Source organism: Triticum dicoccoides, chromosome 2A, assembly GCF_002162155.2.
Source record: "Triticum dicoccoides isolate Atlit2015 ecotype Zavitan chromosome 2A, WEW_v2.0, whole genome shotgun sequence".
Taxonomy (NCBI): Eukaryota; Viridiplantae; Streptophyta; class Magnoliopsida; order Poales; family Poaceae; genus Triticum; species Triticum dicoccoides.
Genome location: NC_041382.1, coordinates 85747695 through 85763184, shown reverse-complemented (window position 1 = coordinate 85763184; position 15490 = coordinate 85747695). Strand labels below are relative to the sequence as shown.

Below are 15490 nucleotides of genomic sequence, written 5' to 3'. Positions count from 1 at the left end.
TTTTAGGGCTATTGGTTGTCATTTGTATCAGCTTGTACGTAATCCCTCTATAGTGATCTAAAAGATCTTATATTTGTTTATAAAGGGAGTAATTTTTTTAGGGGTAATGTTTGTAATTTGTAAGTGTTTTTAGGGGACTTTTTAATTTGCAAGTTGTGTTCTACTGGTGGCAAGAGAAAAAAAAAGCAAAACAAATTTGAGACAAAAAAAAGAAAGAGAAAAAAAAGGCGAATTCCAGTGGAAGCAGCCACATCCTTGATAGGCCTAAAGGGTTTGGCCACTTGAAAGGCAGGCCCAGATTAGGTTGTGTTTAGTTCAGGCTTAAGCCGAGTGACAGGTGGGGCCGGCCGACCAGGAAGCGTGGAAAAAATCAGGGAGGGTGGGGCGAGATATCGTGTCGTGTCCCCGTGCTCTCGTCAGACCTCGCCAACGGCGGCACCGCATCCCACCGTGGAGGAAAGGAGATGGCGAAGCGGCTGCGCGAGGCGGCGCCTTGGGAGGAGGCGCCGGGGTCGCCGGTGAACGGCCTGGACGACGGCTGCCTCATGCATATCTTCAGCTTCCTCAGCCCGATCCCAGGTTCGGATTCGCTCCCCGCACCTCAGCAAGAGAGACGATTTGGGAAGAATCAGTAGTTGTTGCGTTTGCGGTCGCTCCTCTGCGTGATTGACTTTGGATTTGGGTGGAATCGCGGAGAATTAGTGGATAAGTAGGAGAACGGGCCAAAAAAAAAGGACTTTGACCTGCTTCTGTAGAGAGCAAGATAGGGTTCTGGGGTGATTTGTTGTATTGGCACCGATTTCACGCGGCCGTGTTGCTAAATTAGTGGGATTTAGGGATATACTGTTGGACGTGATGGGATAAGCACCTCCAGTAGTGAACGATGTCTCAAAATTAGATCTTGTGTTGGTTTGGGCTTTGGACTTGGGAATAGGGAGTGTGGTTGTCCAACCAAATTGCGATGGTTTATAAGTTGGTGCCATGTTTTACTCTGAGATTGTCAGACTCTATAAGTTGGTACCATGTTGTTCTAACTGATGTGTTGTTGCCAGGAGGGAACTGATATTTTGACCCTTGGGCTTCGCGGCCACATTTTCAATCGTTGGCCACCTAGTTCTGTGGCCCATTGGCTGTGCTGATAACAATGATATGCCTTAATGCCTGTGCTGGGCAAACTTTTGGACATAAATGAATGTTTTGCTAGTTTGATTGTGTTAAGCAGGGTCAGAATTGGATTTTAACTTTGTTGATTGCGTAATGTCTGTATTTCTGATTGTCTTTTTGTATCTCCATTTGTTAAACCAAGGAACGAGTGTGTGCACTTGTTAAGTGGTGTGAAATGCAAAGATCTTGTTTAGACTTCCACAGATGGAAAACTGGTGTATGTCGGGTCTTATTCATTGAGAACTGCAGTCAGTCACTTAGTGGGTTAGATACTGTTCTCACGTGGCCATTGGTTATGCTGGTTCAGTGGAAAACAAATAATCTCTTTACATCATTAATTACATGCATATGGAAATTCATAAGAGTTTAGGTGGTTTTGGATAAGTTATTTTGATTGCATTTCTAGATAGCCAAACCTTGACTTACTGCTGAGGTTTTTGTTGTGTCATTGCTATCATTTATCTTCCATGAAAAATGAGCCTTTTTTAGCATTTCATTTTTGAACCTGCAGATAGGTATAACACCGCCCTCGTTTGCCACAGATGGCGCTTCCTGGCATGCCATCCTCGGTTATGGTTGCGTGTTGAGAGGCCACTCAGAAATGTAAAGGAGCCTGGAGTTTATCCAAATCTCGAGGCTGCTATTTCTGCTGCTAGGTTCGTTTTTTCCATCTCATTTTACATTGCGGGATGAAGGATGTCCGAGATGACCTCTGCTTTGTTGAAGGCCCGGTGACACTATTCTAATTGCTGCCGGTGGCACCTATCTTGCATGTAATATCCAAATAAAGAAGCCCCTTTGCATTGTAAGTTTTACCATCCATGTTCCTTGTTATCTCAGTAGAAATTTTCTCTGGTGAAATGTTTCCTGCATTATTCACCAATTGTATTGTTGGTGCAACTGTGTGCTTATGTTTGTCATTTTCTATTCCATCAGATTGGCGGGGGTGAGCTTCCTGATGACACTGTATTGACATGTTCCCGTGGCTCCGACAAGTATGCTCCTTTCTTCGATTTTAAATTTCCCTGTCTTTATTTCTTGCTACTGTTTGGTGTTTACTACCAATCCTTATGTGCTGTCATTATAGTAGGCAGTAGCCCATTTTTACAAGACTGAGGTTCTCCTGGAACTGAAATCCGTCCCTTCGGTACACTTAATAAACCTGATTATGAAGTTTCCTATCAATTACATTACCCCGCATGATGGCTAGGTTGCTCTATGCCAAATTTGTTAACTTTTTACTGGAGCCGACCACAGTTATAATTCTTCGTATCACATAGCGGGTTTTTCTGGAAGCACTTTTTTGCGTTTCTATTTTTTGGTAATAAACCAATAGTAAGTTGAAAGCAGTGGTAGAGTCTCTCCACTTGTGGCCTTGAGATCCTGGGTTTGAACCAGCCTCCTTGCAGAATTATTATTGTGCAAGGGTAAGGCTGTCTAGAAATTCCCTTTCCCGGATCCCACCTTGTGTGGGAGCTTACAGCACTGGGTACACCCTTTTATAGTTGAAAGACCTTTTTTGCCATGTGCTGTGGTAGAAATAGAAAGTTTCCGAGATACACATGCCTTTAGATTGTTCAAAACTAACAATTTGGAATCTTGAAACTGAGAATTTATATCTTCTGGATCCTGGAGGATTATGGGTTTATAGTTCCTTCACTTGTGAATGTTTGTCTGTAAACTAAGGTGGTGGTGCAAGTTCAGTTTGTGAATGTTCGTCAGTAAGCTAAGGAAGTACAAGTCTACAAACTGCTATGTGTTCCCTATCTATTCACCTGTGCCATATCCTCACATCGTCTCATGTCTTTGTGTGCTAAACTATCTGCGCAGTGCACTGGAGTTCCTTTCCACGTGCAAGATCGCCAATCTTACTATCAAGGCGGAGCTCGGATGCTGCCTGCTTCACCGAAGCGGCAAGCTAACTATTCAGGAGTGCTTGCTCCAGTGCGAGCCAAACCCTCTGGACTACCTGTCCTTCCCGATAGTCAGCACGGCGATCGAATACAATCCATTATCATCGTCGCTCAAGGAGCAGCAGGGGCACGGCGTGACGGTCGTCCGCACCCGGATCGAAGGCGGCGCCAAGGCGGTCCGGACCAACGGGACCCTGGCGCTGCAGCGCGTGCGGGCCATCTACGCCCGCAGGTCCGTCTTCTTCTGGTTCGAGGTAGGGGAGAAGCTGGAACCCCTGTGAAACCAGTAAGCTGTTGGATCCTGTAATCTCATTCAACCTACCGTTGAGAGCAAACTCTTGTATGATGTCTGTTTCATGGCTGTTGTAACATCTGACAATGATAAATTGTACTGCTGCTTATTGACATTTTTTGAATCGTCATGGAGCATTGTGTTGCCCCTTACAAAATGAACTGAATCTGAATTAGAAAGTCGTTTTTCACGCGTACCTTTGGCAAGTAGAGTACTATCCATGAGTAATCATTAAAGTACCACGCTCCACTCTGTGACTCTCTACCAAGCAAAGCTGTAGTAGTACCACACTTGGTTTTACTGGCCGGTTTTATTATGTGAAAGTAAGCTGTACTCTCCGGTGTTGGTAAATGCGTGATTACTCCGTGGTTAACCACGCGCCGATCGGCACCGGATGATGGGCCGTGCGGTCGCAGTAGGTGATGCGCGCTGTACTTTTCTCCTTGTTTTTTTATCGGTACCTTTCGAGGTGGATTTTGTGCTTGTTACTGCCTGCTCAAACGGAGTAAGAGTGTCAAGACGCCGAGGTAGAAAGAAAAGGCAGCACCCAAGGTGGATCTCCACCATCCGGTATAGTGGTTCGTGTCATTGAATGGCTCAATTTGTATCCTCTTGGCATCTAGCAATTCAAACAAGTTGCAACGGTAATCTCCATCTCAGACCCACAGGACCAGTAAATAACTAAATAAAACATTTCACGCGCACCAGAGCTCTGGTAAAAAAAAAACATTCCCTCGATAGCAATGAACCGTGGCCAACTTGACCTAGACCTTCATCGAACCTTCTTGGTGATTTCCATGGAAGACAATTCCTTCTTCCTTCTTGGCGAGCTAGGAGCATTGGAATTCCGTTTCTCTTTAAATGCTTGCTTTGCTTTTTTTCCTTTCCTTTTTGGGGGGCAAAGGCAAAAGACCAGACTTGCGCTGCCAAAGCTGGCCGGCTGGCGCCCTGCGCCCTCCCTCCTTTGGCAAGCTGCTGCGCCAAAGCTGACCGATTCCCACTACGCATTAAAAAGAAGTTGAATCCTGATATCTTTCTCGCCGGCTTGCCATCGACATGTCATCGCAGGGACAGGTCGAGGGGTTTACGATTACGAGCACCCCGTCTGACTCATCTAGGCAGGCAGGTCAGGGCAGGAAAGCCAAGGGATGTTTCGTGATCACGGGCATTGGTTTCCCCCCTCCCTCCTTTTCTGCGTCGTGTGCTTTTGTCACCTCTCGCTTGACTTATTCCAAACATTTGTTGACATATCAGGTAGCACTTTGACTACTCCAAAAAACATTGTTTTTCCATCAACATATTACTTTAAAAATTATTTATCTAGAAAACGTCGAGGAAAAGAGAGAGAGAGGGAGAGAGAGAGAGAGAGAGAGAGAGAGAGAGAGAGAGAGAGAGATCCATGATTTCCGACGGCGATCCTTTCTTCCGCATACGATTACCATTTCACATGATGAGACCGGACGTCCTTCCCTGTGCACGCCCCACCTTCAAATCTTCACTATCCTTTGAGTCTTCGATTCGCTTCGAATCCTTATGGGGAAGTCTATAAATTATACGCCCCTTGCTTGAATCATAATGACTTACTTCAATTTTGACCCTATACCCCATCAGTATTCGTATAGAACTAGACCGTATCTTTACTGAAATATAGCCTAGGATGACGGGATATTTGAATTCCACAGTGGTGTTTTTGTGTAAGTGTGTGTTTTTCGGCGTTCATGCTTCTTCGGCGAGATGTATTTGCTCCTCGGCCTGTTGATGTTCTCAATCTAGTTTTCATTATAAACGAGATCAGTCTCTTTTCGAGCTGAATATTCAGATGGAGGTTTCTAGGGTTTAAGCGAAATGAAATTGTAGATATTAGCATGCTACTCAAAATGATTTTTTTTGGTTCGATTGGTTGGTTAAACGAGCCTCCTAACTGTATTGTCAGTTTGCTCGTAGACGATGTAACCGTGTTCTCGTCTAATAAAGCTAACCATGATGACCGTCCCTTAAAAAAACATGCTATCCAAAATGTCTATGGTAATTATTCAATACTTTCTCTTGAACTTTCACCAAATTTACCGGATGGGCCCCTGAACTCCATTTAATACTTAGTATACAGGCCAGGTTGCGGGACCGGAGTAACTGTTTTTGACCGTTGATGATCCCCTGCGTGATCCGGCTGGGGGACAGGGCCCACACGCTCATCAGCCCACTATTACCAAATGAACAGAGATTTTCCCCGATAAAAACACCCCATTTCGGCCTTTCCCTTCCCTCCAAACCAAACCAAACCCCGAGGAGAACACGCCCACCCCATCCCCTTTCGTCAGAAGGAAAGACTGAAAGAGGCGACTCGGCCGAGAGAGAGAGGACAGAGACGGAGCCTCGCAAGACTGGGGCTTTAATTCGAACGCGCTCGCCTCCGTCCTCCCCCTCTCTCCCCCCATCCATCTCGAGCCCTCCGCCACAGTACCAGCATCACGCCAAACCCCCATCCCCTATCTATCCCAGGGAAGTGAAGGACAAACCAGCCGCCGCCCCTCCTCTTCTCCGGCCGCCCGCTCCGATCGCCGCCCCCCTCCGTCGCCTTCCCTCCCGAGGTAGCACCCGCTTCCCCTGTTTCTTGGATGCGTAGTGGGTTGGATTTTGAGGTGCGCGTGCGGGTTTCTGGCTCGGATGCGCGCGTGGGATCGGGAATGCGGGTGCCTGGACTAGGGTTTTTGGTTCAGGTTCGGGAAATCTTGCGGCTTGTTGGGACTGATTAACTTGTGGGTCACAGTATTCCCCACCCACGACGACCCCGCTAGGGCACCTTAACTCGGGATGCAGTCAATCAATGGTTAGATTATCCGGTTATATCGCCAAGGGGGTTCGTACGGCTGATCTGATGGGGCTTGGTGTAAAGCCTCAGCCTGCAGCCTGCTAGTTTGTGTTTTCGAGTTAGGTGATGATGTTTTGGCTGCTCTGTTGTTCCTGCGTTTCCATTTACAAGAGTCATGATTCCTAATCTAGAAAGGAAGAAGACAAGATTCAGGGTTTGTGTCTTCGAGTTAGGTAATGATGTGTTGGTTGCTCTGTTTATTTAGTCATGATTCCTAGTCTAAAAAGGAGCAAGGGGGGAGATTCAGGCATGCTGTTGATTGGAAATCATTACAGCTCCTGCATGCTGCTGGCATCTCCTTACATGAGGTGGAAAGATGTTCTGTGTGATGAACTCCATGCCCCTGCACTTCTTGTTTGAGTTGTTCATTGCAACTTTATGCAAACAGCTGCTGCTGCTGCTGTGAGTGCAATACAAGGGGTAGTGGAGGCTCATGGAAGTGCCACCCCCCTTCCCCCTTTCCTGTTCCACCACTCTATCATTCCCTCTGTTATCATATTTCCTGTTCTTTCCAGTGAAGCGGTTACTACTTACTAGTTATAGCTAGATTAGCTGACCAACCAACATGTCCTTGGTTGCCTTTGGTATAGTTGGAGAAGCGGCACTGATGTGGTTCTCAGCTGTCGGTGTGCATTGATTTTTCAACTAAATAAGGTGGTACTGAGTACCTAACTAATTTTGGATTCAGTTACATGGATTGACACTGAAGAAAACAACTGACTAGAAAGCTGAACCGAAAGTACAGTAAGCTAAAAACCTTCAGATCTTTTGCTGAAAAAGGTGAAAACAAGCGACATGGCATCTATGTTTTTTGTTTAGCGTGTAACGATGTAACCTAACAACACTTGCTGGGTCAAGTATTACAAACTCTTTCTGAGATCCAAGCCCATCTGCCCTCATGATTAACTGACCAACCATCATTTTCTTAGTTTCCTTTGATATATTTGGAATAGTGGCATTGATGTGGTCTTCAGCTGTCGCTGTGCACTGATTTTTCAACAAATTAAAGTTGTACTGAGTACTTAACTAAATTCGAATTCAGTTACATGGATTCACACTAAGGAAAACAGTTGACTAGAAAGCGGAACCAAAAGTGTAGTAAAAGGCTGAAAACCTTCAAATCTTTTGCTGAAAAATGGTAATTCGCATCTATGTTTTTTTGTTCGGTGTGTAATGATGTAACCTAACATGACTTGCTGGGTCAAATATTACAAACTTTTCTGAGATGAAGCTCATATGAGCTCATGATTTCTGCATCGTTAGTGCTCTTCTTTATAGAACCTCTAAGTGCAGTCAAGTCATGTTATGATTGGCTTATGATGAAATTTACGTTTGTGCGTTCCTTAGAAAAGTGAGTTAGTTTGATCAGGAGATGTTTTTTGTGGATAAAAAAACGTTCCTGTCTTTTAAAATGATGATAATATCTGTTTCATTTGCTTCCAAGCCTAAATTTTTCTCTTGATTTCTTTTTCCTCCACACAGGATTCTGTATCTATAGGTTTGGTCATGGCGTCAGCTGCCTATCTTGACGACATTGATGCTGAAGTTATCGACCCTCCAAAGATTGAGATGTTAGATGTCACGGAACTCGTCGGTGATCTTATTGAGCACTCACCGAAACCAAATGTCATAGTTTCTAGCAATGTGCGTGAGCTATTGGAATGCCCTGTGTGCTTGGTCGCCATGTATCCTCCAATTCATCAGGTATGCCTTCTTGCTGAACTAATTACATTTAACTATAGCATATCGGTTGCATTATACTAAGCCTTGTTCTAGGCTTTTGGCTTTCCATGTGTATGCCTACATGTGTGATCAGATAAGAATATCCAGTTGCAAAACAATATGAAAATGCTGATTTACTTTCAGGGTAGGCAGAGGTAAAATAGGGTTGTGGTTGGTGACCTTTTTCTATGAATCACTTTGACCAATAAGTGATATCCCTTCCTTTCTGATATCCACCCCATGCATCAGGCCCACTTGTGATTAGCTCCCTGCAAACATTTTGAACTTATACATTACAACAGTCTTCCTTTTCATTTTCAATGTTATCCAGATTGTTCATTGTCAAATGATTCTAGTAGGAGGGCCTGATATCTCATGATTATTTTGAATTTACACTGCATATTCTAAGCTCAGAAATGAAGTTCAATATGAATGTGTCTAGAGGTTCTTTAACTATTTTGTCACATTTGTGCGTGCAGTGCTCCAATGGCCATACCATTTGTTCTGGATGCAAGCCAAGGGTTCATAATCGCTGTCCAACTTGCAGGAGTGAATTGGGTAACATAAGATGCCTTGCTCTAGAGAAGGTTGCTGCCTCTCTAGAGGTTCCATGCAAGTTCCAGAACTTTGGATGCGTGGGAATATATCCTTATTATTGCAAGCTGAAACATGAATCACAGTGCCAATACAGACCCTATACTTGCCCATATGCGGGGTCTGAATGCACTGTCACTGGTGACATTCCATATCTGGTGAATCACTTGAAGGACGACCATAAGGTTGACATGCACAGTGGAAGCACCTTTAATCATCGCTATGTCAAATCAAATCCTCATGAAGTTGAGAATGCCACATGGATGCTTACGGTAATTATCAGCTACCTTTGTATTTATGATCTGAAACACTATGCAGTAGATTAGTCCTCACATCCTCTTTCCAAGATCCAAGGTGTATCTTGGATAGTTTTGATAACATGAGTTATGGTCTTATGGATTGCTGATCGTTTACTTAGTGTGTGCATACTTAACGACTCAATTAAGTAAGGTTACTGTCGACACTGCATGCTACTGTTATTCAGCTTCTGCTTGTGTTTTTCCTCTTCATGGAAGTAAGAGTTGTGGAACTAACTCTAGCATATACCTGTCCAGGTTTTCAGCTGCTTTGGGCAGTACTTCTGCCTGCACTTTGAGGCGTTCCAGCTGGGCATGGCGCCGGTCTACATCGCCTTCCTGAGGTTCATGGGAGACGACGCCGAGGCCAAGAACTACACCTACAGCCTGGAGGTGGGAGGCATCAACCGTAAGATGACCTGGCAAGGTATCCCTCGGAGCATCAGGGATAGCCATAGGAAGGTCCGGGACAGTTACGATGGGCTCATCATCCAGCGGAACATGGCCCTGTGCTTCTCCGGCGGCGACAGGAAGGAGCTCAAGCTGCGGGTCACCGGGCGAATTTGGAAGGAACAGTGAGCTGTAGCTGCAATGCTTAGAAGGCCGTTCGGTTCATTCTGGTGATCCGAGGCGAACTGTAGTGAAGCAATGCGCGAGTGAACCGCCGCTGCGAGGGCTTGATTAGGACTAGGTAATGGTGTGTAGATTGTCTCTTTAGGTTCTAGTAGTTCTGAGATGTTTTCATGGATGATTGTGATGAGAACCGAGGTGGTACTGATGTGGTACTGGTAGAGCTGAAGGCAAATCTCCTGTTTTGCTTTGAACAAGAGCTGGCTGGCAGGCCGCTGCGCTGCCGTCTGGTGAGATGTTGCTGGTGCCTCGTGGACTGTAAATGATGTAGCCCCTCTCCTGTATGAGACTCGTATCTATCTATGTCAGACCCGCAAATGTTCTGAACTTCTGATGCTGGTATATGAATGAGACTCGTATCCATCTACGTCAGACCCAAAAATGTTCTGAATTGTATATGATACTCGTATTTGCATCAGCCTCCCACCGATGTTCAGAATTCCTGGTGCTGATATTGAGTTGAGATGGCCGTTTCTGATGCCAGTTCTGCGGCTGCTTCCACTGGAATATGTCTTCTTCTTTTTGCATCAAATCAGAAGATGTTTTCTCTCTCTTTTTTTTGTGAGAAACCTCATCGTGACTTGTGAGGGCAGCGGGTTCCTTCTGTTCATTAAGAAGAAGAGAGATAGTCTAATTTATAAAGAAAACTAGACCCCAAAACCTCATATTCTCGGTTAATAAAAAACCCAAATGAAAACCTGGGAACAAAAAAAAAACCACAAAAAACACTAGAGCTTAGGGACAGAGACAAAACAACTGCAACATCAAGGGGCATCATCTGAGTTAGACACCATAGCGCCAAGGCCCAGAGCAATTAGGCTTGGCCCACGTGCAACCAAACTGACAATCACTCGTCGAAGAGAACTCATCAATGTCGAATGACTCTTCCGCCTTATCCTAGAAACATCATGGGCTATAATTATTGTGTGAAAAACATCATGAAAGGTCTATCTTTGACTTCCGGGCGATGCCCGCCAAAGTGCTCAATGTGATGACACTTGCGATGAAAGCGTTTTTTTTACATGTCCAGCTGTGCTTTCATCTTTTGCTCAACATCCTCCACTTTGCTCACCTCTCGCAACTCACCAAAAGCGTCCAACAACCTATGCTCCGCGCGTTTGGCCGCCAGAATGTTGCACGCCTTGTTCTTCTTTTCCAGGCGCCCATCATCCTTCTCCCGGTGCAAAGGTGTCGGGGACCCAAGCAGAGATTGTGGGACCGCACAAGTAACCTTTAAAAAAAGTCCTCCAGAGATAATGGTGGTGCTTTAGCCTGCGCCACCTCCGTTGCTCACCTCAACCAGAACGTCAGGCTCGTGTAAGGCTCCCTCCATGTACTTCGTGTTGAAACCAAGCAACTCCTCTGAATTAAGAATCGGACCCCCTACCAGCATCCGCACATCACCTACGCCCCCACACGTCAACCCGTCGTTCACGCTTCACGGTTCGTGACAACCAATGAATCCCCTCCCCGAGGTGCCATAGCGTTGTCCGGGAGAGGTTCGACGTTGTGAGGCCACCTCCACCGCGCGACCCAAAATGGACGTCCATTTTGCCCAGATTCTGTCCGTTTAGGTAGGGAGATGGGGTCGTGTCCGGGCGTGTCCTGGGATGCGGTGGCCGTGCGCCCAACGCGCGGACGCATCCCGGCCGCATCCTGTCCGCGTACGTTTTTTCTTGCAAGTCCTTTAACTTTTTTTCATCATTCATTTTTGGTACATGGGAATACATCACCAATTTTTGACTAGAAAAACAAGACCAAAGAAAACAAGAACCACAAGAATACATTTTAGAAGATATCCAACTTCCATAACTGTTCCTGTAAGTTGGATTAGTGCCTTCTCGATGCATTCATTGTTGATCTGCGGAGGAGCTGCCTCCATCTTGCGTGTTTCTTTCTTCTTCGAGTCTAAAGAAGTAGACGTTGCTTCCTCGCATCTAGTCTCGTGTCTAGCCTCTAATCTAGCAACACGTGCACTTGTCTCATCTACAGCCACTATGCTAGCTAAAAGTGCACGAACATCTACTAAATTGCGCTCTATCAATATATCGATGTACTCTTCTTCCCAATACCAAAACTTGCATCCATTCTACACAACAAAATTTAAAGTTAGCACAACTAGTCAAATCTAGAGCACAAACCGAAGCTAAAAAGAGCACATACCCCATCGTTTAAGCACTTGATGAACACCCATCCGGGATGTTCCGTCGTTGTAGACACGCGGCGCACGACCTTCTTTAGGCAGTGGTCGCACTTAATGAGCGGCAACGGTGCGCCGACGAGCTTTTGGGCTAGCACCGAGCCCGGCCGACCACCAGTCGTGTATCTGCCGGCGGACCACCGACGGTGTAGATCCGAGCGGCTAGAGGAGGAGCCACTGCCTGCATGTGGCTTTGCGGCCCTGCCATGGCCTTCCGGGCCGGTGCCTGGCCAGTCCATGGCCTACCATAGCCGGGCGAGCTCAAGACCGACCGGATCCGCCCCAAATCCGGCCGGCAGGTGCGCAAAACAGGTGGCCGTGGTTGGGTAGCTCGGGGGCGCCGAGGGAAAGGGGCTGGGCGAGCGCGCGTCCGAGCTGCACAGCGACAATGGCAGCGGCGGCGGCAAGGGGAGAGCGGGGAAGAGTGGAGAAGAATAGAGGGCGTGCGGCCGAAGGGAGGGAGGGGCGGATAAAAAAAGGCTGTCCCTGTGCCACCAGCGGGCGGGCCAGGGGAGGACACATGCAGACGGCCCGTGCGTCCGTGTGCTGTCCGTTTCACCCCAAAAGCGGCTCAAACTTGGGCCAGGGATGAGTCAAAAGTGGACAGAAAACGGACAAAAGTCCGTTTACACCCGTGCTAGGCCGTCTGGTTCGTCCGTTTTACTCCAAACGGACGCGCTCGGACAGGATGGGGTCGCGCGGTGGAGTTGGCCTGAAAAGAACAGGATGCGGCAAAATTTCGTGTTTTGACCCTTTTCCAAAACCTATTCGAGATCTGACCCTATGTTGAATTTTTTTCGAGATCTAACCATTTTGCTACCGCCAGAGTCCATGGCGGTAGGGTCTAACAGCCTACCGCCAGGGACTTTGGCGGTAGGAAACATCTCTACCGCCAAATGGGCTGGCGGTAGCCTGCACAACCCTACCGCCAATGTGCTTGACGGTAGACACGAGCACGCACTCTGTTCAATACTAAGGCGGATTTTGACGGTAGGGCATGCAACCCTACCGCCAGGGTCCTTGACGGTAGGCTGTTATACCCTACTGTCAGGGTCCCTGACGGTAGCAAAAGGGTCAGATCTAAAAAAAAATCAAATTAAGGTCAGATCTCAAATAGGTTTGGAAAAAAAGGGTCAAAACACGAAATTTAGCCACAGGATGCGGGGTGGGTGGGAGGCTTGAACGGGGGCGGCAGGTACGCGCGTGGGGCACAAACGTAGCGAGAGGCTTGAACGGGGGCGGCAGGTACGCGCGTGGGGCATAAACGTAGCGAGAGCGGAGGGGAATCTCCTCTACTTTTAAGCCCCAGCCAACTGCATCATCTATTCGCTGTCCATTGAAGTACTTTTCTCTCTAAGAGCATCGGGAGCTCTTCTGGATGAATTCATCAGAATTGCATTAATACAATGTGAAGAAGAAAAACACAAGACATAAGCTTTACTATATCATCATCATAAAAAGATACCGTCGGCTTCTAGCTACGTCAACTAGAAGACTCTTTTTTTTTTTCCTTCATTGAGACAATCAAAAGTTCTTGTGGATGAATTGATCAACGACTCCCTGGAGCCTCTCCGCGTGGGACTACTTATCACCATGCTTACATTAATATACTATGTATAGTCAAACTTGAATAAAAAAAGAGATGGCCGTAATTTTGGAAAACAGCTAAAGCCTACAGGACAACACGATTAGGGACTTTTAATTAAGTACAATCAGATCATGATCATTCTAAACGAGGATCACATTGTTTCTTGTGTGACGTCGACGGCGACGAATGGGCGCGCTCCAGCGGAAAATGGAGGCGGACTTACCGAGTGCAGGTAGGAAGGAAGAGAAGAATAGATAATTTTGATGGTCCATGGTCTGTTTAATGTCATCATTGAAATCCTGGACTTGAGAAAGATAACTCTCATAGGTAGGCAATGTGCTACAGGCGGAAAGCGTCTTACCTCGTTGGAGGGACGCGTTGCATGTTTATATAGCAGGGGCGCACCTCCCTGGATAACAGCGTATACAAGAGTTTGTTAAGATTACATTGCTTGGAGAGCAAGGGATAAGAGAGAGGAAGAGTTCGGTTATATCCACCGAAACCACTTAAACATCTATCCCTAGTCTATCTCTACAATGCTACGTTTAACACCCTCCCGTAATCACAACTTCATCAAGTTGAGATTATGCTTGAAATCTTCAAAACTCCGTGTGGGCAAAGCCTTGGTGAATCCATCAGCAACTTGATCTCTAGAGTGTACAAACCGGATGTCAAGTTGCTTGTTAGCAACCCTTTCTCTGACAAAATGGAAATCTATCTCTATGTGTTTTGTTCTGGCATGAAACACAGGATTGGCAGACAGATAGGTAGCACCAAGGTTATCACACCACAAACATGGAGTTTTGGTGTTTTTCACACCAAGTTCCTTAAGAATAGATTGAACCCATATAATTTCTGCTGTTGCATTTGCCAATACTTTGTATTCTGCCTCTGTACTAGATCTAGACACAGTTGCCTGTTTCCTTGCACTCCATGAGATCAGGTTGGGACCAAAGAACACTGCAAATCCACCAGTGGAACGCCTATCATCCAGGCTGCCTGCCCAGTCAGAATCAGAGAAGGCACTAACCAAGGTAGATGGTGACTTGCTGAAATTAAGACCAATGCTCAAGGTATCTTTGACATATCGAACTATACGTTTAGCAGCAGTCCAGTGAACACTGGCATACTTTGTTGACAGCAAAAGAAATATCAGGTCTTGTCAAAGTTAAGTACTGTAATGCACCAACTAAGCTCCTGTATTTAGTGCTGTCCTCTTTGCTGAGAGGTGTACCTTCTGTAAGAGACATTTTTTCAGAACTTGATAAAGGAGTGGGTGAGGGTTTACAACCTTGCAAGCCAGGCTTTTTCACCAAATCAGTGGCATATTTTTCCTGAGAGAGGTGAAGTCCATCATCATGTTTCTTCACTTCAATCCCTAGGAAATAATGAAGATCTTCAAGATCCTTAAGAGCAAAATCTGTACTCAAATCCTTCAACAATGCAATTATTGCTTCATCAGATGAACTTGTAACAATAATGTCATCAACATAAATGAGAACAAATATGGACGTGTTCAGTTTATTGTAAATGAACAGTGAAGTGTCAGACTTGGAAGGAACAAAGCCAAGTGTCTGCATCTTATGACAGAGGCGTGAGTACCATGCCCTTGGTGCTTGCTTTAACCCATAAAGTGCTTTGTCAAGTTTGCATACAAATGAGGGTGCTTTTTCATCTTCAAACCTAGGAGGTTGTTTCATATAGACCTCCTCTTCCAGAACGCCATGCAGAAACACATTCTACACGTCTAGCTGCCTGAGACTCCAGCCCCTAGAAACAACAATTGACAAAACAAGGCGTATGGTTGCAGCTTTAACAACGGGACTAAAGGTGTCCTCATAGTCTATTCCATACCGTTGTTTAAACCCCTTGGCAACAAGTCTTGCCTTGTACCAGTCAATGGTTCCATCAGATTTCCTTTTTACTCTGAAGACCCATTTACAATCAATAAGGTTTTTACCTTGCTGTGGAGGGACTAGATGCCACGTGTTATTTTTATCAAGTGCCAAATATTCTTCCTTCATTGCCTTTTTCCACTTTTCATCATCAAGTGCTTGCTCAAGTGAAGTTGGCTCACCTGGTTCACCTGTAGAACAACTAGGCCATACTTTGTTATATGCTTATAATCAACAGGTTTGATCACACCTTGTCGTAGTCGTGTTTGTCGTTGTGACGGTGCAGCAGGATCGGCAGCCATAGAAAATCCTGAATCAGGAACAGGA

The 15490-nt window shown here is 45.9% G+C and overlaps 2 protein-coding genes across 2 annotated transcripts; both read left to right on the top strand.

The window, feature by feature from the left end:
- Positions 1–365: 365 nt before the first annotated feature.
- On the top strand, positions 366–3551 carry LOC119353471 (F-box protein SKIP5-like). Its single transcript, XM_037620093.1, has 5 exons — positions 366–579; positions 1676–1820; positions 1891–1969; positions 2101–2159; positions 2995–3551. The coding sequence occupies exons 1-5, from the start codon at positions 465–467 to the stop codon at positions 3356–3358; spliced, it is 762 nt and encodes a 253-aa protein (XP_037475990.1). The 5' UTR covers positions 366–464; the 3' UTR covers positions 3359–3551.
- Positions 3552–5645: 2094 nt separating this feature from the next.
- On the top strand, positions 5646–9822 carry LOC119353470 (E3 ubiquitin-protein ligase DIS1-like). Its single transcript, XM_037620092.1, has 4 exons — positions 5646–5957; positions 7721–7942; positions 8440–8826; positions 9109–9822. Exons 2-4 carry the CDS (start codon positions 7745–7747, stop codon positions 9427–9429), a joined length of 906 nt encoding a protein of 301 aa, XP_037475989.1. The 5' UTR covers positions 5646–5957; positions 7721–7744; the 3' UTR covers positions 9430–9822.
- The last annotated feature ends 5668 nt before the right edge of the window (positions 9823–15490 follow it).